At 45.8% G+C, this 21,177-nt stretch overlaps 1 protein-coding gene across 2 annotated transcripts; it reads right to left on the bottom strand.

Annotated features, from left to right (window-relative positions):
- Nucleotides 1-1,298: 1,298 nt before the first annotated feature.
- On the bottom strand, nucleotides 1,299-21,169 carry LOC105467466 (zinc finger protein 791). 2 transcript variants are annotated; one of them, XM_071086976.1, is made up of 5 exons: nucleotides 21,015-21,163; nucleotides 19,732-19,869; nucleotides 9,006-9,132; nucleotides 7,805-7,865; nucleotides 1,299-5,236 (listed from the first exon to the last, which is right to left on the bottom strand). In XM_071086976.1, the coding sequence occupies exons 3-5, from the start codon at nucleotides 9,037-9,039 to the stop codon at nucleotides 3,697-3,699; spliced, it is 1,635 nt and encodes a 544-aa protein (XP_070943077.1). In that variant the 5' UTR covers nucleotides 9,040-9,132; nucleotides 19,732-19,869; nucleotides 21,015-21,163; the 3' UTR covers nucleotides 1,299-3,696. The 2 variants fall into 2 exon arrangements, with proteins under 2 accessions (XP_070943077.1, XP_070943076.1); XM_071086975.1 differs by lacking the exon at nucleotides 19,732-19,869 and having other exon boundaries at nucleotides 21,015-21,169.
- Between the last annotated feature and the right edge of the window lie 8 nt (nucleotides 21,170-21,177).

The raw sequence follows: 21,177 nt of genomic DNA, 5'->3' as shown, positions 1-21,177 counted from the left end.
TCCCTTCTGCCCTTGGGGACCTACTGGTGCCGTCGCAGGTGAATGGGGTAGGGCAACCTGGGCTCAGCCGCTTTCCCATCTGGTGCCGGCTTGTTCACATCATCACTGGGTAAGTTTTCGTTTTGTTTTTTTTTTTGAGACAGAGTCTCGCTCTGTCGCCGAGACTGGAGTGCAGTGGCGCCATCTCGGCTCACTGCAAGCTCCGCCTCCGGGTTCACGCCATTCTCCTGCCTCAGCCTCCGGAGTAGCTGGGACTACAGGCTCCCGCCACCACTCCTGGCTATTTTTTTTTTTTGTATTTTTAGTTGAGACGGGGTTTCCACTGTGTTAGCCAGGATGGTCTCAATCTCCTGACCTTGTGATCCACCCGCATCGGCCTCCCAAAGTGCTGGGATTACAGGCGTAAACCACTGCGTCTGGCAAGAAATTTATTACGTTTTATTTTTTTTTGATGTGTAGTCTCGTTATGTTGTCCAGGCTGGAGTGCAGTGGCGTGATCTCGGCTCACTGCAACCTCTGCCTTCCAGGTTCAAGGAACTCTCCTGCCTCAGCCTCCTGAGTAGCTGAGATTACAGGCACCCTCCAACATGCCCGGCTAACTTTGGTTATTTTTAGTAGAGAATGGGGTTTCACCATGTTGGCCAGGCTGGTCTTGAACTCCGGACCTCAAGTGATCTGTTTGCCTTGGTTTTCCAAAGTGCTGAGATTACAAAGGAGTGAGCCACCGTGTCTGGCCAAGAAATTTAAAAAGTAGTTTCTCGCAAAAGAAAGGTGAAATAAATATATAATGGATAATATACGCACCACCTTCCACATGAGGCCAGTGAGAAAAGTACTACAGTTACCAATGTGTCAGTATTCAACAATCTCTTTATTCAGAGAACTGAAAAACCATATACAAATTAAAATTAATTGTATATTAAAAATACACTTCTACTAACACTGGTCTTTTAAAAAAAATACACTTCAGGCTGTGCACGGTGGCTCAAGCCTGTAATCCCAGCACTTTGGGAGGACGAGGCAGGCGGATCATGAGGTCAGCAGATCGAGACCATCCTGGCTAACATGGCGAAACCCCGTCTCTACTAAAAATACAAAGAAAGCCGGGTGTGGTGGTGGGCACCTATAGTCCCAGCTACGGGAGGCTGAGGCAGGAGAATGGTGTGAACCCGGGAGGTGGAGCTTGCAGTGAGCCGAGATCGCGCCACTGCACTCCAGCCTGGGCAACAGAGCGAGACTCGTCTCAAAAAAAAAACAAAACACTTCAATTTACTCGTGAATCAAGACATCAAAAGAGAAAAGTTTTACTAACTGATTTAATGAGAAAACACAACCTTTTAAACTTTTGACTACTGCTTAAAGAGTACTTACAGAATTATCTCACCTCCAGGATTTCTTGGAAAAGTAATGTTACAATTGATGTCCAGAGATGTACTTGAAGAATAAGCCAGTGATAAAAAATTTTTTTTTAAGTTTTTGGTGTGTGGGATGGAGTCTTGCTCTGTTGCCAAGGCTGCAGTGTAGTGGCACAATCTCAGCTTACTGTAGTCTCCGCCTCCCAGGTTCAAATGATTCTCCTGCCTCAGCCTCCCAAGTAGCTGGAATTACAGGCGCACGCCACCACACCCAGCTAATTTTTGTATTTTCAGTAGAGATGGGGTTTCACCATCTTGGCCAGGCTGGTCTCGAACACCTGACCTCAGGTGATCTGCCTGCCTTGGTCTCCCAAAGTGTTGGGATTACAGGCATAAGCCACCATACCTAGCCTTAACTTTTATATCATGTGTGATGAATTTATATCATGGTGTGAATTTTCTGGAGCATTATACAGTCAGAAGTTGCTTAATCATGGGTATATGTTCTGAGAAACGTGTTGTTAGGTGATTTCCTTATGGTACAAACATCACAAAGTGAACTTACACAAATCTAGATGGTATAGCTACAACACATATAGACTATATGGTACAGTCTGTTGCTACTGGGCTACAAACCATACGGCGTATTATTGTACTGAACACTGCAGAAAATTGTAACACAATGTTAAGTATTTATGAGTCTAAACATAGAAAATACACACAGTAAACATGCAGTATAAAAGATAAAAAAGGATGCACCTGCATAGGATGCTTGCCATGAACACAGCTTGCAGGACTAGAAGTTGCCCTGGAGGAGTCAGTGAGTGGTGAGTGAATGGGAAGGCCTAGGATGTTACTGTACACTAATGGAGAATTTATAAACACTGTACACTTAGATTACACTACATTCATAAAAACAGTTTTTCCTCAATAATAAATAAACCTTAACTTACTGTACATTATTTTCTTTATAAACTTATTTTTAAAACCTTTGATGTAGTAATTTGGCTTAAAACACATTGTACAGCTGTACAAAAATATTTTATGTCCATATTCTATAAGCTTTTTCTATTAATTCTTTTCTACTTTTAATATTATTTTTGTTAAAGACTAAGACACAAACACACATTAGTGTAGGACTACCCGGGGTGAGGATCATCAATATTGTCTTCCGCCTTCACGTTTTGTCCCGCTGGAATACGTTCAGGGGCAGTCCTGCACATGGAGCCTTCATCGCCTATCATAACAATGCCTTTTTTCTGGAGTATCTCCTTAAGGACCTGCCTGAGACTGTCTTACTGTTAAAAAAATAAATACGAATACATTTTAAAACAGTATTGTAGATATATAAACCAGTAATGTAGCCATTTATTATCAAGTATATATTGCACATAATTATATGTGCTGTAATTTTTTTTTTTTTTTTTTTTTTTTGAGACAGTCTCTCGCTCTGTCACCCAGGCTGGACCGTAGTGGCAGATCTCGGCTCACTGCAACCTCCACCTCCCAGGTTCAAGCGAGTCTCCTGTCTCAGCCTCTCAAGTTGTTGGGACTACAGGCGCACCACCACACCCAGCTAACTTTTGTATTTCTAATGGAGACAGGGTTTCATCATGTTAACCAGGCTGGTCTTGAACTCCTGACCTCAACTGATCCTCCCACCTCAGCCTCCCAAAGTGCTGGGATGACAGGTATGAGCCACTGTGCCCAGCCAATTTACTTTTTTTAATCTTTGATACAGAGTATCACTCTGTCACCCATGCTGGGCTGCCATTGCTTGATCTTGGTTCACTGTAGCCTTGAACTCCCGTGCTCAGGCAATCCTCCTGCCTCAGCCTCCCATGTACATGGGACTACAGGGTGTAATTCCACACTTAGAAAATGTTTTTAGTTTTTGTAGAGATGGGGTCTCACTATGTTGACCAGAGTAGTCACAAACTCCTGGCATCAAGCAATCCTACCGCCTTAGTCTCCCAGTGTTGGGATTACAGGTGTGAGCCAACATGCCCAGCTTGTTGTACTTTTATACAACTGTGCAATAGGTTTACACCAGCACCATAAACCCTTAAATAATGTGCTGCACTGTGGTGTTTCTGCCGCTACTAAATTGCAGTTGATAGAAATGTTTTAGGTATTATATAATCTTACGGGGCCACCAACCTGTATATGGTCCATTGCTCAATGAAACATGATTACATGGTACCTGACTATACAGGAATTATCTTGCATCTCGCTTTCTATATTACACTGGTAGGATTTCTCTCTTCACTGGGAAGTTTCACAACTTTGAAAGTATTTGTTAGAACTGAAAACTTTCCCGTTTCTCCCATTTATAGAGTTTCTATCGAGTGTGCATTCTCATATGCTTTTGTAAGGATGTGGACAAACTGAAGGCTTTTCCACATTGCTTACATTCAAGAGGTTTCTCACAACTGTGAATTCTTTCATGTCTTTGAAAGGAACTGTGAAGACTAAAGGCCTTCCCACATTCTTTACATTTATAGGGTTTCTCTCCAGTATGCATTCTCATGTGTCCTTGAAAGCTTGTGGGATAAATAAAGGCCTTCCCGCATTCCTTACATTCATAAGGTTTCTCCCCAGTGTGAGTTCTTTCATGTATCTGAATGTAACTAGAACAACTAAAGGCTTTTCCACATTGTTTACATTCATAGGGTTTCTCTCCAGTGTGAGTCCGCTCATGTGTTCGTAACGCACTAGGAAAAATGAAGGCCTTCCCACAGTCCCTACATTTATAAGGTCCGTCTCCAGTGTGGGTGATCATGTGTCTTCGAAAGTTCTCGAGAGAAATGAAGGCTTTTGCACATTCCTTACACTCATAGGGTTTTTCTCCAGTGTGATTTCTCTCGTGGATTTGCAAATCTAGAGGATAATTGAAGGTTTTCCCACATTTTTTACATTCGTAGGGTTTTTCTCCAGTGTGAGTCCTTTCATGTATTCGAAAGTAACTGGTCCGACTGAAGGCTTTCCCACATTCTTTACACTTATAGGGTTTCTCTCCAGTGTGCACTCTCAGGTGTACTCGAAAGGCTGGGCGTGCACTGAAAGACTTCCCACATTCTTTACATTTATAGGGCTTCTCTCCAGTATGAGTTCTTTCATGAATTTGAATGGAAGTGGAACATCTGAAGGCTTTACCACATTGTTTACATTTATAGGGTTTCTCTCCAGTGTGAATTCTTTCGTGTACTCGTAAAAAACTGGGAAAAATGAATGCCTTCCCACATTCCTTGCATTTATAAGGTCTATCGCCGTTGTGTGTTATCATGTGTGTTAGAACACTTGTGTGGGAAATGAAGGCTTTCCCACATTCCTTACATGCGTAGGGTTTCTCTCCAGTGTGAGTTCTTTCGTGTATTCGAATAGAACTGGGACAACTGAAGGCTTTCCCACATTTTTTACATTCATAGGGCTTTTCTCCAGTGTGAATCCTTTCATGAATTCGAAGTGAACTGGGACAACTAAGAGCTTTTCCACATTGCTTACATTCATAGGGTTTTTCTCCAATGTGCGTCCGCTCATGTGTTTGAAAGGGTTGGTGATATATGAAGGTTTTTCCACATTGTTTACATTTATAGGGTTTTTCTCCAGTGTGACTCCTTTCATGTCTTTGAAAGGATTTGAGATAACTAAAGGCTTTCCCACATTCCTTACATTTATATGGCTTCTCAAATAGCTCATATCCAGTGTGAGACCTCATGTGTCTAGTAAGGGATGAACGACGCATGAAGACTTTTCCACAGACAGTACATTCATATGGTTTTACTCCAGCAGTGTTCTTCCTCACACTTAGATTGGGACTGACGGTTTCTGCACATTGACTACTTTCTTTACCTTCACAGAGTCTCTCTCCCATATGGCTTCTGTAAAAAATTAGAAGCACAGTAATACTGGTTGTGTATTAATGATTTTATATTTATCATCAGGTAGCAGAACTAAATTTCTTTTTTTTTTTTGAGATGGAGTTTCGCTCTTGTTCCCCAGGCTGGAGTGCAATGGCGCGATCTCAGCTCACTGCAACCTCCACCTCCCAGCTTTAAGCGATTCTCCTACCTCGGCCTCCCAAGTAGCTGGGATTACAGGCATGCACCATCACACCCAGCTAATTTTGTATTTTTAGTAGAGATAGGGTTTCGCCATGTTGGTTAGGCTGGTCTTGAACTCCTGACCTCAAGTGATCTGCCCGCCTTGGCCTCCCAAAGTGCTGGGATTACAGGCGTGAGCCACTGCACCCGGCAGCAGAACTAAATTTTTATCATTTTCAGGGAAATAGTTTTCTGCCCTGTCTCACTTGTTTAAAAATGAATATACTCAATGTTCAGCAAGAGGGCCTGTGTCACTGATAGCTATTATCGGAACAATAATATTGATGTATGGGGTTTTTTTTTTTTTGTTTCGTTTTGAGACAGAGTCTCACTCTGTTGCCCAGACTGGAGTACAGTAATGCCCATAATCATGGCTTACTGCAGCCTTGACCTCCCGGGTTCAATCAATCCTCCCACCTCAGCCTCCCATGTAGGTGGGACTACAGGCGTGCACCCCCACGACTGACTGAATTTTCTATTTCTTGTAGAGATAGGGTCTCGTCTTGTTGCCCAGGCTGGTTTCGAACTCCTGAGTTCAAATGATCTGCTCGCCTTGGCTTCCTGAAGTTGTATGTGAGGCTTTAAAATACTGTTTCCAAGGCTGGGCATGGTGGCTCATGCCTGTAATCCCAGCACTTTGGGAAGCCGAGGTGGGTGGATCACTTGGGGTCAGGAGTTTGAGACCAGCCTGGCCAACATGGTGAAACCCCATCTCTACTAAAAAATACAAAAATCACCTGGTGTGGTGGTACGTGCCTATAATCCCAGCTACTTGGGGGGCTGAGGCAGAAGAACTGCTTGAACCCAGGGGGTGGAGGTTGCAGTGAGCCAAGATCATACTACTGCACTCCAGCCTGGGTGACAGAGTGAGAGACTGTCTCACAAAACAAACAAACAAAAAAAATTGTTCCCAAGTACAATATTTTTCTTTCTTTCTTTTTTTTTTTTTTTTTGAGATAGAGGATGGAGTCTCACTCTCTTGCCCAGGCTGGAGTGTGTGGTGTGATCTGGGCTCACTGCAACCTCTGCCTCCTAGATTCAAGTGATTCTCCTGCCTCAGCCTCCTGAGTAGCTGGGATTACAGGTGTGCACCATCAAGTCTGGCTAGTTTTTGTATTTCTAGTAGAGACAGGTTTTCACTATGTTGGCCAGGCTGGTCTTGATCTCCTCACCTCTGCTGATCCGCCCACCTCACCTTCCCAAAGTTTTGGGATTATAAGAGTGAGGCACAGTGCCTGGCCCAAGTATAATATTCTTCAACCAGTGGACATCTGTGTCACTTAAGAAAACATTTCTGGTAAACATTTTCTGATAATAAATAAATTTGGGCCCAGTGGCTCATGCCTGTAATCCCAGCACTTTGGAAGGCTGAGGTGGGTAGATCATCTGAGGTCAGGAGTTTGAGACCAGCCCGGCCAACATGGCGAAACCCTGTCTCTACTAAAAACCCAAAAATTAGGCTGGGCGCAGTGGCTCATGCCTGTAATCCCAGCACTTTGGGAGGCCGAGGTGGGCAGATCACGAGGTCAGGAGATCGAGACCATCCTGGCTAACATGGTGAAACCCCGTCTCTACTAAAAATACAAAAAATTAGCCAGGCATGGTAGTGGGTGCCTGTAGTCCCAGCTACTTTGGAGGCTGAGGCAGGAGAATGGCGTGAACCTGGGAGGCAGAGCTTGCAGTGAGCCGAAATCGCGCCACTGCACTCCAGCCTGGGAGACAGCGAGACTCCGTCTCAAAACAAAACAAAACGAGAAAACAAAAATTAGCTGAGTGTGGTGGCACGTGCTTGTAATCCCAGCTACTCAGGAGGCTGAGGCAGGAAAATCACTTGATCCTGGGAGGCGGAGGTTGCAGTGAGCAAAGATCATGCTACTGCACTCCAGCCTGAGTGACAGAGCAAAACCTCATCTTGAGAAAAAAATTAAAAAAATAAATAAATAAATAAATTTGGAGCTGCACTTCTTTCTTGCTTTAAAAGTGTCACAACTTTTTTTTTTTTTTTCTTGAGATGGAGTATCACTCTGTTGCCCAGGCTGGAGTGCAGTGGCGTGATCTCGGCTCGCCGCATCCTCCACCTCCTGGGTTCAGGTAATTCTCTGCCTCAGCCTCCCGAGTAGCTGGGATTACAGGCACCCACCACCACAACTGGCTAACTTTTTTGTATTTTTAGTAGAGACAGGGTTTCACCATGTTGACCAGGCTGGTCTTGAACTCCTGACCTCGTGATCTACCCACTGCAGCCTCTCAAAGTGCTGAGATTACAGGCGTGAGCCACGGTGCCTGGCCATAATATTTTTAAGATTCTTTCAAGGAACACTGCTATTTCTTGTCAGTACAACTCACCTTAGATTTCTCCCCTGGTTTTTGTGTTGATCTTCAACATTCTGGTCTTCCCATTTTTCCCCTAAAATGTAGATCAAGAATAATCATGATAAATTATTAAAAATTATACAAATATTATTATAGGTTCACAATGAGCTGTAACCATGCTTGGTTTATTTACAGAAGTATTCCCTTTTCAGATTCCAAACCTCAGAACAGTGATTATGAGCAAGAAATGCTAGTTCTCTAATTGACTATATGAAAAAATGATGTCGGCCGGGCGCGGTGGCTCACGCCTGTAATCCCAGCACTTTGGGAGGCTGAGGTGGGCGGATCACGAGATCAGGAGATCGAGACCATCCTGGCTAACACAGTGAAACCCCGTCTCTACTAAAAATACAAAAAATTAGTCGGGCGTGGCGGCGGGCGCCTGTAGTCCCAGCTAGTTGGGAGGCTGACGCAGGAGAATGGCGTGAACCTGGGAGGTGGAGCTTGCAGTGAGGAGAGACCGTCCCACTGCACTCCAGCCTGGGCAACAGAGTGAGGCTCTGTCTCGGAAAAAAGAAAACAAAAGAAAAAATGATGTCACTGGGGTGCGGTGGCTCATGCCTGTAATCTCCACACTTTGGGAGGCTGAGGTGGGAGGATCACTTGAGGTCAGCAGTTGGAGACCAGCCTGGCCAATACGGTGAAACCCTGTCTCTACTAAAAATACAAAAATTAGCTGGGCATGGTGGTAGGCACCTGTAATCCCAGGTACTCGAGAGGCTGAGGCAGGAGAATCGCCTGAACCCGGGAAGCGGAGGTTGCAGTGAGCCAAGATCCCGCCACTGTACTCCACCCTGGGGAACAGGAGGAGACTCGGTCTCAAAAAAAAAAAAAAAAAAAAAAAAAAAAAAGGCCAGGCACAGTGGCTCATGCCTGTAATCCCAGCACTTTGGGAGGCTAAGGCGGGCAGATTACCTGCGGTCAGGAGTTCAAGACTAGCCTGACCAACATGGTGAAATCCCGTCTCTACTAAAAATAGAAAAATTAGCCAGGTGTGGTGGCACATGCCTGTAATCCCAGCTACTCGGGAGGCTGAGGCAGGAGAATTGCCTGAAGCTGGGAGATGGAGGTTGTGGTGAGCTGAGATAGCGCCATTGCTCTCCAGCCTGGGAAACAAGAGTGAAACTCTGTCTTAAAAAAAAAAAAAGAAAAGAAAAAATGATGTCATCCTTACCTATAGATGCCAGGTTCTTGAATGTTTCCTGCATCACATCTCTGTAGAGTTTCTTCTGTGAAGGAGCCAGCAGAGCCCACTCCTCCTGGCTAAAGCTCACAGAAACATCCTCAAAAGCCACTGAGTCCTGAAACATCCAATATAAGTAGAGAAGAACAGGTGAGATTGACAAGGATGAGAGGTATACTCGATTCATAAGAATTTCACACACGATTTTGTGGTCTCCAGACATTTAGTGTATGACTCGATTGTTAGAAATTTTTTTTTTTTTTTTTTTTTTTTTGAGACAGAGTCTTGCTCTGTCGCCCAGGCTGGAGCTCAGTGGCCGGATCTCGGCTCACTGCAAGCTCCGCCTCCCGGGTTTACGCCATTCTCCTGCCTCAGCCTCCCGAGTAGCTGGGACTACAGGCGCCCGCCACCTCGCCCGGCTAGTTTTTTGTATTTTTTAGTAGAGACGGGGTTTCACTGTGTTAGCCAGGATGGTCTCGATCTCCTGACCTCGTGATCCGCCCGTCTCGGCCTCCCAAAGTGCTGGGATTACAGGCTTGAGCCACCGCGCCCGGCCGATTGTTAGAAATTTAACAGCACATTGAACACATAAACTTACGGCTACATCTTTACTGTGGTCACTGTAAGTCTTATTGCTCTCTAATGGTAGTATCTAGTTCAACTTGGAAAAATGAAAGAAATCCTACACAAATGAGACAAACTTTAAGATCAATTTTTTTTCCTTCCTTTTTGAGACACAGATGGTCTCGCTCTGCTACCTAGGCTGGAGTACAGTGGAACAATCACAGCTCATTGGAGCCTAGACCTCTCAGGCTCAAGCAATCCTCCAACCTCAGCCTCCTGAGTAACTGGGACTACAGGAACACACCACTACACCTGGCTAAGTATTTTATGTGTATTTTTTGTAGAGATGGGATTTTGCCATGTTACACAGGCTGGTCTCAAACTCCTCAGCTTAAGCGATTCACCAGTCTTGGTCTCTCAAATTGCTGGGATTACAGGCAAGATCTTCAATTCTTTATGAGATAAATTCTTATTTCTTGTGTGTTTGTTGTTTTCTAAGAGACAGGGTCTTGCTCTGTCACCCAGGCTCAAGTGCAGCAATCATAACTCACTGTAGCCTCAGATCCCTGGGCCCCTTCTGCCTCAGCTTCACGAGTAGTTAGGACTACAGATGTGCAACACCACACCCAGCTAATTTTTAATTTTTTTTTTTTTGTTAGAAATGGGGTTTTGTTATGTTGTCCGGGTTGATCTTGAACTCTCGGCCTCAAGTGATCCTCCTGCCTCGGCCTCCCAAAGTGTGATTTCAGGTATGAATAACCACACCCAGCCCACAGCGTAATTTCTTATTACCCAAATCATTCAGCATTCCTGAAAGATGTGGGATTAAATGAGGTGGAGGTTTTAATAAGTAAATACACATTGAGAATCTTCTATCCCCTTTGTTATATATGAGAGGACAGGAGGCTTGTGGAAATCCAACTTGTAACAAGGTCTAGCTGCCCATATCGTCCTGAAGTATTTGAGGCCATTAGAAGCACTCAGATTCTGCTGATTGAATGGAAATACTCTTTTAGAGACATATTAATTTCAACTTGTTTCTGATATATATATGTCCCCACGTGGTGGCATGAGTCACTGCGCCCGGCTGTGAGCGTAATATTTATCATAGACTCAGTTTTTCCTTTTACTTTCTGTCCCATTTCATGAGACTAGGAAGTTACTGGGAACACAGAGCTCAGGCACAAAGAAGGGGCCCTTACAACTGAGACCTTCACAAAATCCTTATACCCATGAGCCTCAGAACTGCTTCCAACCAATTTGTAGCACAAATACATATACACATGGAGATAAAATGTCAGAAGAGCACTTTCTGGAATCCATAATCATGTCATCTGGGCTTTGCTGACCTTGAAGAATAGATTGACAGTATCAATTTTTTTTTTTTTTTTTTTGAGACGGAGTCTGGCTCTGTCGCCCAGGCTGGAGTGCAGTGGCCGGATCTCAGCTCACTGCAAGCTCCGCCTCCCGGGTTTATGCCATTCTCCTGCCTCAGCCTCCCGAGTAGCTGGGACTACAGGCGCCCGCCACCTCGCCCGGCTAGTTTTTTGTATTTTTTAGTAGAGACGGGGTTTCACCGTGTTAGCCAGGATGGTCTCGATCTCCTGACCTCGTGATCCGCCCGTCTTGGCCTCCCAAAATGCTGGGATTACAGGCTTGAGCCACCGCGCCCCGCCGACAGTATCAATTTTCAAGGGACTTCACTGACGTCCACGATGGTCTGATGGTGAATTTGCCCATGATTATATAAAATTAACAGATAATTTCATACCTCCAAAGGAACATAAAATCTGCATCGGGATGGCTCATGCCTGTAATCCCAGCACTTTGGGAGGCCGAGGCAGGTGGATCACCTGAGGTCAGGAGTTCGAGACCACCCTGACCAACATGGTGAAACCCCGTCTCTACTAAAAATACAAAAATTAGTTGGGCATGGTGGTGCATGCATGTAATCCCAGCTACTTGGGAGGCAGAGGCAGGAGAATCGCTTGCACCTGGGAGGCAGAGGTTGCAGTGAGTTGAGATTGCACCACTGCAGTCCAGCCTGGGCAACAGAGCGAGACTCCATCTCAAAAAAAAAAAGGGCTGGGCGCCGCGGCTCATGCCTGTAATCCCAGCACTTTGGGAGGCTGAGGCAGGCAGATCACAAGGTCAGGAGATCGAGACCATCCTGGCTAATACAGTGAAACCCCATCTCTACTAAAAAAACACACACAAAAAATTAGCCGGGCGTGGTGGCAGGTGCCTGTAGTCCCAGCTACTTGGGAGGCTGGGGCAGGAGAATGGCGTGTAACTGGGAGGCGGAGCTTGCAGTGAGCCCAGATCGCGCCACTGCACTCCAGCCTGGGTGACAGAGCTAGACTCCGTGTCAAAAAAAAAAACAAAAAAAAACTGTAAAATCTCCTTTCTCCAGTTTCAGGAGAAAGTGATTCCCAGACAGACAGTCTAGGGGCTGTTGTCCCAGGTTCTCTCATTTCCATGCACTCATGTGTGCCATACATGAAAAGATCCACACAGTTAGAAGGGGTTTTCTTAGTCATTAGGACAAGGGTCTGAGCAGGAAGAAATTTGGCTCCAGGCAACTCTCCCGCTTGACAAGTTCATCTGCATGCCTGGGTGCTCTCTGTAAGGTTTATTTACATATTATTTACATATAAAAGAAAATAAATATTTTGGCTAGGCGTGATGGCTCATGTCTATAATCCCAGCACTTTGGGAGGCTGAGGTGGGCGGATCATTTGAGCCCAGGAGTTTGAGACCAGCCTGGGCAACATGGTGAAACACTGTCTCTACAAAATATACAAAACTTGGCCAGGCATGGTGGTGCACACCTGTGGTCTCAGCTACTTGGAAGGCTGAGGTGGGAGGATTGCTTGAGCCCGCTAAGTCAAGGGTGCAGTGAGCCAAAACTATACCACTGCACTCCAGCCAAAAATAACTAAAGATTTCATGTATAGCATTTTACTAAAAAATAAAAAGAAAACAGAAAAAAAAGTATCATATCCTTGATAATTAGGAAATGTCAAATAGTTCCCACTTCAAACTGAGTAGGAAGACAAAACTAGCCTATTAAGATAACATTAGTGTTGATGACTACAGAGAACAATTATGTACAAATGAAGGATCAATTGATACACTTCACCACTTTTTTTAAGTTTGTAAATTTAAACTTGACCAAGATCTAGTAATTTTTATCCAGCCACCAGAGAATTTATTGTATGTTTGCACTTGCAGACTGAAACAAAAATAGTAGGAGCATTATTTTCCACAAAGCAAACAAAAACAAAACCATGAAAAATACTAAACACCACAACCCTTGGAATGGGTAGCTTGCAGTGAAAAATATACTGAGAGGTGGCTGGGCATGGTGGCTTACGCTTGTAATCCCCAGCACTTTGGGAGACTTAGGTAGATGGATCACGAGGTAAAGAGATTGAGACCATCCTGACCAACATGGTGAAACCCCATCGCTACTAAAAATACAAAAATTAGCTGGGCATGGTGGCTCATGGCTCATGCCTGTAGCCCCAGCTACTCGGGAGGCTGAGGCGGGAGAATTGCTTGAACCTGGGAGGCGGAGGGTGCAGTGAGCTGAGATCACACCCCTGCACTCCAGCCTGGCAACAGAGCAAGACTCCATCTCAAAAAAAAAAAAAAAAAAAAGGCCAGGCATGGTGGTTCACGCCTGTAATCCAGCACTCTGGGAAGCCAAGGTGGGTGGATCACAAGGTCAGGAGATCAAGACCATCCTGGCTAATGGTGAAACCCCGTCTCTACTAAAAATACAAAAATTAGCCGGGCATGCTGGTGTGCACCTGTAATCCCAGCTACTTGGGAAGCTGAGGCAGGAGAATCACTTGAACCTGGGGGGTGGAGGTTGCAGTGTGCTGAGATCTTGCCACTGCACTCCCGCCTGGGCGACAAGGGCGAAATTCTGTGTCAAAAAACAAACAAAAAAGGCAGAATTTAGCCCTGCATGTGGCACACATCTGTAGTTCCAGCTATTCAGGAGGCTGAGGTGGTGGTTGCAGTAGGCTGAGATCATGCCACTGCATTCCAGCCTGGGTGACAGGGTATACCCAATCTCAAAAAAAAAAAGACGGCCGGGCGCGGTGGCTCAAGCCTGTAATCCCAGCACTTTGGGAGGCCGAGACGGGCGGATCACGAGGTCAGGAGATCGAGACCATCCTGGCTAACACGGTGAAACCCCGTCTCTAATAAAAAATACAAAAAAAAAACTAGCCAGGCGAGGTGGCGGGTGCCTGTAGTCCCAGCTACTCGGGAGGCTGAGGCAGGAGAATGGCGTGAACCCGGGAGGCGGAGCTTGCAGTGAGCCGAGATCGCGCCACTGCACTCCAGCCTGGGCGACAGAGCGAGACTCCGCCTCAAAAAAAAAAAAAAAAAAAAAAAAAAAAAAGACTTCCAGCAGGTAGAAAGTCAGAAAGGACTAGTTGAAAGGCAACAACTAGGTTTAATTAAAATCCATGGAATGCTTCATCCAACAGAACAACACACATTCTTCTCAAATTCATGTGGAACATTCACCATTATAAACCATGTGTGGACAAAAACACAACTTACCAATTTTCTTTTTTTTTTTGAGACGGAGTCTCGCTCTGTGGCCCAGGCTGGAGGGCAGTGGCCGGATCTCGGCTCACCGCAAGCTCTGCCTCCCGGGTTCACGCCATTCTCCTGCCTCAGCCTCCCGAGTAGCTGGGAGGCGTGGTGGCACATGCCTGTAATTCCAGCTACTTGGGAGGCCGAGGCAGGAGAATGGCTTGAACTCAGGAGGAGGAGGATGCAGTGAGCTGAAATTGCACCACTGCACCCCAGACTGAGTGACACAGCGAGACTCCATCTCAAAAAAAAAAAAAAGAAGAAGAAAAAAGAAAATTAAATTTGAATTAAATGAAAATAGAACTTATCAAAATTGGTGGAATGTGACAAAAACAGTGCCTAAGTGAAATTTATACTATTAAACTCTCACACACCCACAAAAAATTTATACATGAATCTTACACCTTTCACAAAAATTAAGCCCAAATCAATCATAGATGTAAATGTAACATGCGAAACTATCCACTTGGCTTTGGTGATGAATTTTTAGATAAACCACTAAAAGCACAACCTATGAAAGGAAAAAATAAGTTTCACTTCATTACAATGAAAAGCTCCTGGTCGGGTGCGGTGGCTCATGCCTGTAATCCCAGCACTTTGGGAGGCCGAGGTGGGCGGATCGCGAGGTCAGGAGATCGAGACCATCCTGGCTAACACGGTGAAACCCCGTCTCTACTAAATTACAGAAAAATTAGCCGGGCGTTGTGGTGGGTGCCTGTAGTCCCAGCTACTCTGTAGGCTGAGGCAGGAGAATGGCGTGAACTCGGGAGGCGGAGTTTGCAGTGAGCCGAGATGGCGCCACTGCACTCCAGCCTGGGTGACAGAGCAAGACTCTGTCTCCAAAAAAAAAAAAAGAAAAACTCCTACTCTGTGAAAGAAAGTGTTTAAAGAATAAAAATAAAAGGCACAGATTTTTGCAAATCTTCACAAAAGCACTTATCTGATTAAGGACTAGTATCTGAAATATCCAAAGAACTCTTTTTTTTTCTTTTTCGAGACAGTCTTACTTTGTCGCCCAGGCTGGAGAGCAGTGGTGTGATCTCAGCTCACTGCAACCTCCACCACTTAGGCTCAAGGGATTCTCATGCCTCAGCCTCCCAAATAGCTGGGACTATAGGGGTGCACCACCACATTGGGCTAATTTTTTCTTTCCGATCCCATGGCAGCTCCAGCCCTAGCCTTGGCCCCACCACTCCTCAGCCCTGCTCCCCAGCAGCCTGGGTGGCCCCACATGAGCCTCCATGCCTAGCATCCTTTTTGTTTTTTGAGACAGGATCCATTATGTTGCCCATGCTGGGCTTATAATCCTGGGTGCAGGCAATCCTCCCGCTTTAGCCTCTGGAGTAGCTAGGATGACAAGCGTGTGCCACCATGGCTGCCTCCAATTCCAACTCTTAAATCTCAACAACAGTAAGACAAACAAACCAGTGAAAAATGGACAAAAGACCTGAACACACACCTCACCAGTGAAAGATATACAGATGGCAAATATACATATGAAGAGATGCTCAACATTATATGTCATTAGGGAGCTGCAAATAAAACTGAAGAGATATCACTTTACACTGATTAGAATGTACAAAGTTCAAAATGCTAAGAATGGCAATGGAAAGCAAAGATGTAGACAACAGGAATCCTCATTCCTTGCCAATGGGAATGGAAAATGGTATGTCTACTTTGGAAGACAGGCAGTTTCTAACAAAACATCCTCTTACCAGTGGACCGTGCAATCACATTCCTTGCTATTTACTCACGTGAGTTGAAAACTACTGTTCACACAAAAACCTGCCCATGAATATTTATGGGAGGTTTCTTCATAACTGCAAATTTAAGACTTAACCGACTGGGCGTGGTGGCTCACGCCTGTAATCCTAGCGCTTTGGGAGGCTGAGGGTGGCGGATCACAAGGTTAGGAGATCGAGACCATCCTAGCTAACACAGCAAAACCCCATCTCTACTAAAAATACAAAAAATTAGCCAGGCGTGGTGGCACACGCCTGTAGTCCCAGTTACTTGGGAGGCTGAGGCAGGAGAATTGCTTGAACTTGGGAGGTGGAGGTTGCAGTGAGCTGAGATCATGCCACTGCACTCCAGCCTGGGTGACAGAGTGAGACTCCATCTCAAAAAAAAAAAAAAAAAAAAAAAAAGACTTAACCAACACATCATGCAACAGGTTTATGGATAAACAATCTGTGGTACAATCTTTTTTTTTTTTTTTTTTTTGAGACGGAGTCTTGCTCTTGTTTTCCAGGCTGTAGTGCAATGGCACTATCTTGGCTCACTGCAACCTCCACTTTCCAGGTTCAAGCAATTCTCCTGCCTCAGCCTCCTGAGTAGCTGAGATTACATGTGTGTGCTACCACGCCAGGCTAATTTTTGTATTTTTAGTAGAGACAGGGTTTCGTCATGTTGGCCAGGCTCGTCTCAAACTCCTTACCTTGTGATCCACCTGCCTGGGCCTCCCAAAGTGCTGGCATTACAGGCATGAGCCAGCGCGCCCGGCTGGTACAATCTTACGATGAAATTTTTTTTTTTTTTTTTTTTTGAGACGGAGTCTAGCTCTGTCGCCCAGGCTGGAGTGCAGTGGCCAGATCTCAGCTCACTGCAAGCTCCGCCTCCCGGGTTTACGCCATTCTCCTGGCTCAGCCTCCCGAGTAGCTGGGACTACTGGCGCCTGCCACCTCGCCCGGCTAGTTTTTTGTATTTTTTAGTAGAGACAGGGTTTCACTGTGTTAACCAGGATGGTCTCGATCTGCTGACCTTGTGATCCGCCCGTCTCGGCCTCCCAAAGTGCTAGGATTACAGGCTTGAGCCACCGCGCCCGGCCGTACGATGAAATATTGTTCATTGATAAGAGAAATCAGGTATCAAGCCATGAAGACACAGAAGAACCTTAAAAGTATATGGCTCAGTGAAGGAAGCCAATCTGAGAAGGCTATATCCTGAATAACTCCAAGTGGATTACATTCAGGAAAATATAAAACCTTAAGACAGCAAAAGTATCTTTGGATGTCAAGAAATTGTGGGAGGCCCGGGTGGGAGAACTGTTTGAGCCCAGGAGTTCCAGACCAGCCTGGGCATTATGGCGAAACCCTACCTCTATAGAAAATACAAAAATTAGATGGGGATGGTGGTGCACGCATGTAGTCCCAGCTACTCAGAGGAGGCAGGAGTATCACTTGAGCCCAGGAGGTGGAGGTTGCAGTGAGCCATGATCACACCACTGCACTCCAACCTGGACGATGGAGTGGGAACCTGTCTCAAAAAAAAAAAAAGTTAAACATGGGAGACTGAGGTGGGAGGATGGCTTGAGGCCAGGAGTTCCAGACCAGCTTGGGCAACAGAGTGAGACACTGTATCAAAAAAAGAAAAAAAAAAGGCCAGGCGCAGTGGCTCACACCTGTAATCCCAGCACTTTGGGAGGCCGAGGTGGGCAGATCGCCTAGGTTGGGAGTTCAAGACCGGCCTGACCAACATGGAGAAACCCCATCTCTACTAAAAATACAAAATTAGCTGGGTGTCGTGGCGCATGCCTGTAATCCCAGCTACTCGGAGGCTGAGGCAAAAGAATCGCTTGAACCCGGGAAGCAGAGGTTGTGGTGAGCCAAGATTGTGCCACTGCACTCCAGCCTGCGCAACAAGAGCAAAACTCTGTCTCAAAAAAAAAAAAAAAAAAAAAGTTAAACATATTCCCCAGCTTGGACCCAGACTCTCACAGCTTGAAAAATGTAACCTAGGTCCGGCGTGGTGGTTCACACCTGTAATCCCAGCACTTTGGGAGGCTGAGGCAGGCAGATCACCTGAGGTCAGGAGTTTGAGACCAGCCTGGTCAACATGGTAAAACCCTGTCTCTACTAAAAATACAAAATAAATTGGCCAGGCATGGTGGCACACGCCTGTAATCCCAGCTACTTGGGAGGCTGAGGCAGGAGAACTGCTTGAACCCAGGAGGCAGAGGTTGCAGTGAGCCGACATCGTGCCACTGCACTCCAGCCTGGGCAATAGAGTGAGACTTGGTCTAAAAAAAAAATAAAAATAAGAAAAATGTAACCCCTAGAGTGTGTCAGTACCTGGTAATGGAGGATAGGAGCACCTGAGCAGCAAGGAACTATGGGAGCTCCACACCTCTTTCTCTCCTATGGCAGCAAAGAAACATTAGATTCCCCAGGTTTCCATTTTCCCAAGTGAGGAAACTCTCAACCAGATTGAGATTGAGGTTCTGATGCAAATGAGCTCCTCAATTCATTAACCCTGTCTCTAGAAACATAAGTCCTGACCTTCACAGACACTGTCAATACGCACCAATTACACTCAGTACACCTACATTACAGATGTGAAACTCAAACGTAATGTCTAAGGAAACCACAGTTAAAACCTCAGACATCCTTCCCTCTTCCCCTAACAGCATCTGCCTGTGGATCCTCAACTTCCAAGTGCTCTGCAGTTTCTCTGAGTACAAAGGGATCCTTCCATGGCGGGCATGAGTAGCTGGCAGACCTGTAGGGGAGACTCCCCAGGAAGAACCAATTGGGCCTTCAATGATCTTTCTTTGCAGGCTCAAGGGTGGACTTAGCTTGGAAACATCTCAGGCCTCTGGTCCCCAGTTGCAAGGCTCTGGAACACTACTAGTAATTTTAAATGAGACAATTTAATTAAAATCTTAAGGATTGTTCCTTAAACATCCAGCAGAGGGCCTGGCACAATGGCTCACGCCTGTAATCGCAGCACTTTGGGAGGCCGAGGCGGGTGGATCACCTGAGGTCAGGAGTTTGAGACCAGACTAGCCAACTTGGTGAAACCCCGTCTCTACTAAAAATACAAAAAAATTAGCTGGGCATGGTGGCACGTGCCTGTAATCCCAGCTACTCAGGAGGCTAAGGCAGGAGAATCGCTGTCAATATGCACCAATTACACTCAGTGCACCTATATTACAGATGTGAAACTCAAATGTAATGTCTAAAAACACACCCAAGGAAACCACAATTAAAACCTCTGACATCCTCCCCTCTTCCCCTAACAGCATCTGCCTGTGGATCCTCAGCTTCCAAGTACAGAGGTTGCAGTAAGCCAAAATTGTGCCACTGCACTCCAGCCTGGGCAACAGAGTGAGACTTGGGCTTTAAAAAAAAAAAATCCAGCAAAATTACTTAAACACAGTGTTTATGTATAAAGGAAGCAAGAGGCCGGGCGTGGTGGCTCATGCCTGTAATCCCAGCACTTTGGGAGGCCGAGGCGGGTGGATCACGAGGTCAGGAGATCGAGACCATCCTGGTTAACATAGTGAAACACCATCTCTACTAAAAAAAAAAAAAAAAAAAAAAAATTAGCTGGGCGTGGTAGCGCGTGCCTGTAATTCCAGCTACTCAGGAGGCTGAGGCAGAAGAATCACTTGAACCTGGTAGGCGGAGGTTGCAGTGAACTGAGATCGTGTCACTGCACTCCAGCCTGGTGACAAAGCTAAACTCTGTCTCTAAATAAATAAATAAAGGAATGAAGGAAGGAAGAAAATTTTAGGGCATTTAACAAGAAAACCCACTATTGCTTTCAGAAAATGAGAATGTCGGGCAGGGCATAGTGGCTCATGCCTGGAATCCTAGCACTTTGGGATGCTGAGGCTGGAGAATCGCTTGAGCCCAGGAGTTCAAGACCAGCCTGAGCAACAGCCAGACCCCATCTGTTAAAAAAGAAAGAAAGAAAATGATAATGTCAGTCAATTATTTCCATGGCAAGAAATAGTTTACTAAAGTATTACTCATATCTGAGTGCTTCTAGGCGTTGCAAGTTTAAGTCCTGGAATACCATCTGAAATTATCAAACTAAAAGAACAGACCTCAGAAACATATTCCACGTTCTTCAGGGGAAGAACAAAGAATTTTTAATAAATGTAATACTGAGATTTTTTTGTTTCCTGAGATTCATTTACTTTTTGCCTCTTTGGAAATATTTGGTACTGTCTCTCAAGTTCTTCTGATAACATATATTTTATATTTATTGGAAAAATGACATTCAAATGAATAAATCTTTTCAAGGTCATAAACCCAAGGCAGGACAGTGCCAATCTGAAACTGTGCTGAAAACATAGATCACCCACAAAAGTTTACGAAAAGGAACCTCAACCCAAAGGAGTTCCCATAGGATGTCTGTGCCCTGGAAAGGTACCAGAATGAGGGGCACAGCATTTTATGCAGAGTAGTTCCAAGTGAATAATTTTTCTGATTTTTTTTCTCTGATGTAAAATATCCACAAACAAGAAATCTTTTAAAAGAGGCATCAATTGGAAAAAAGATTATTAAAATACTGCGTGTGTTTGAAATGCACCAGACAGGCCAAAGAGTTGGTGACGATGTTTTCCATTGGAGAGGAGAAGTAGGCGTTTGGGAATACGGGGAGGGATCTGGAAATCTAGGGATTAATGGCCCGCCGTGGGAGGAGCTAGGCTGGGGGACAGGGTAGTGGATTTGAGACTCTGCTTCCAACATCTTTGGAAGACTCATGGGGAAACCACCTTTGGGAATAAAGAAGGGACTGCGGACCCTACAGACTGCAGCTCCTCCCACTCAAACCAAACACACAAGGCGGGATTCTCCCCATGACCCTTCCGTGGTCCCTGCACAATCTGGGAAAGACTTGGGGCTGCGGGCGCGGAGGTGCCCAGCGAGGGCTCCGGGGCTGGGACCGCAGTCGCCGCGCAGGGACGGGACCGGACTCTTGGCGTCCCAGCTGCCAGCCCAGCCCCACACTGCGGCCAGAGGTGACTGTGGGGAGGCCCGGGTCTGGCGACCACGGCCGGTTCCAACTAGGCCGGCCCTGCACACTCACCATTTTCCGGCCTCGGGGGTGTCCCGGTGTTGTCCCTACGGTTCACGGAGCCAGCGCACGGTACAGCGCATCCGATGCAGGGGCACAGCAACTCGACGCGTCAAGGTGCGAGGAGACCCCAAGCTGAGCACAACCCGATCGCATAGTGACGTAACACGCATTT

This window comes from Macaca nemestrina, chromosome 20 (assembly GCF_043159975.1).
Source record: "Macaca nemestrina isolate mMacNem1 chromosome 20, mMacNem.hap1, whole genome shotgun sequence".
NCBI lineage: Eukaryota > Metazoa > Chordata > Mammalia > Primates > Cercopithecidae > Macaca > Macaca nemestrina.
This window is presented reverse-complemented; position numbering and strand designations above follow the sequence as displayed.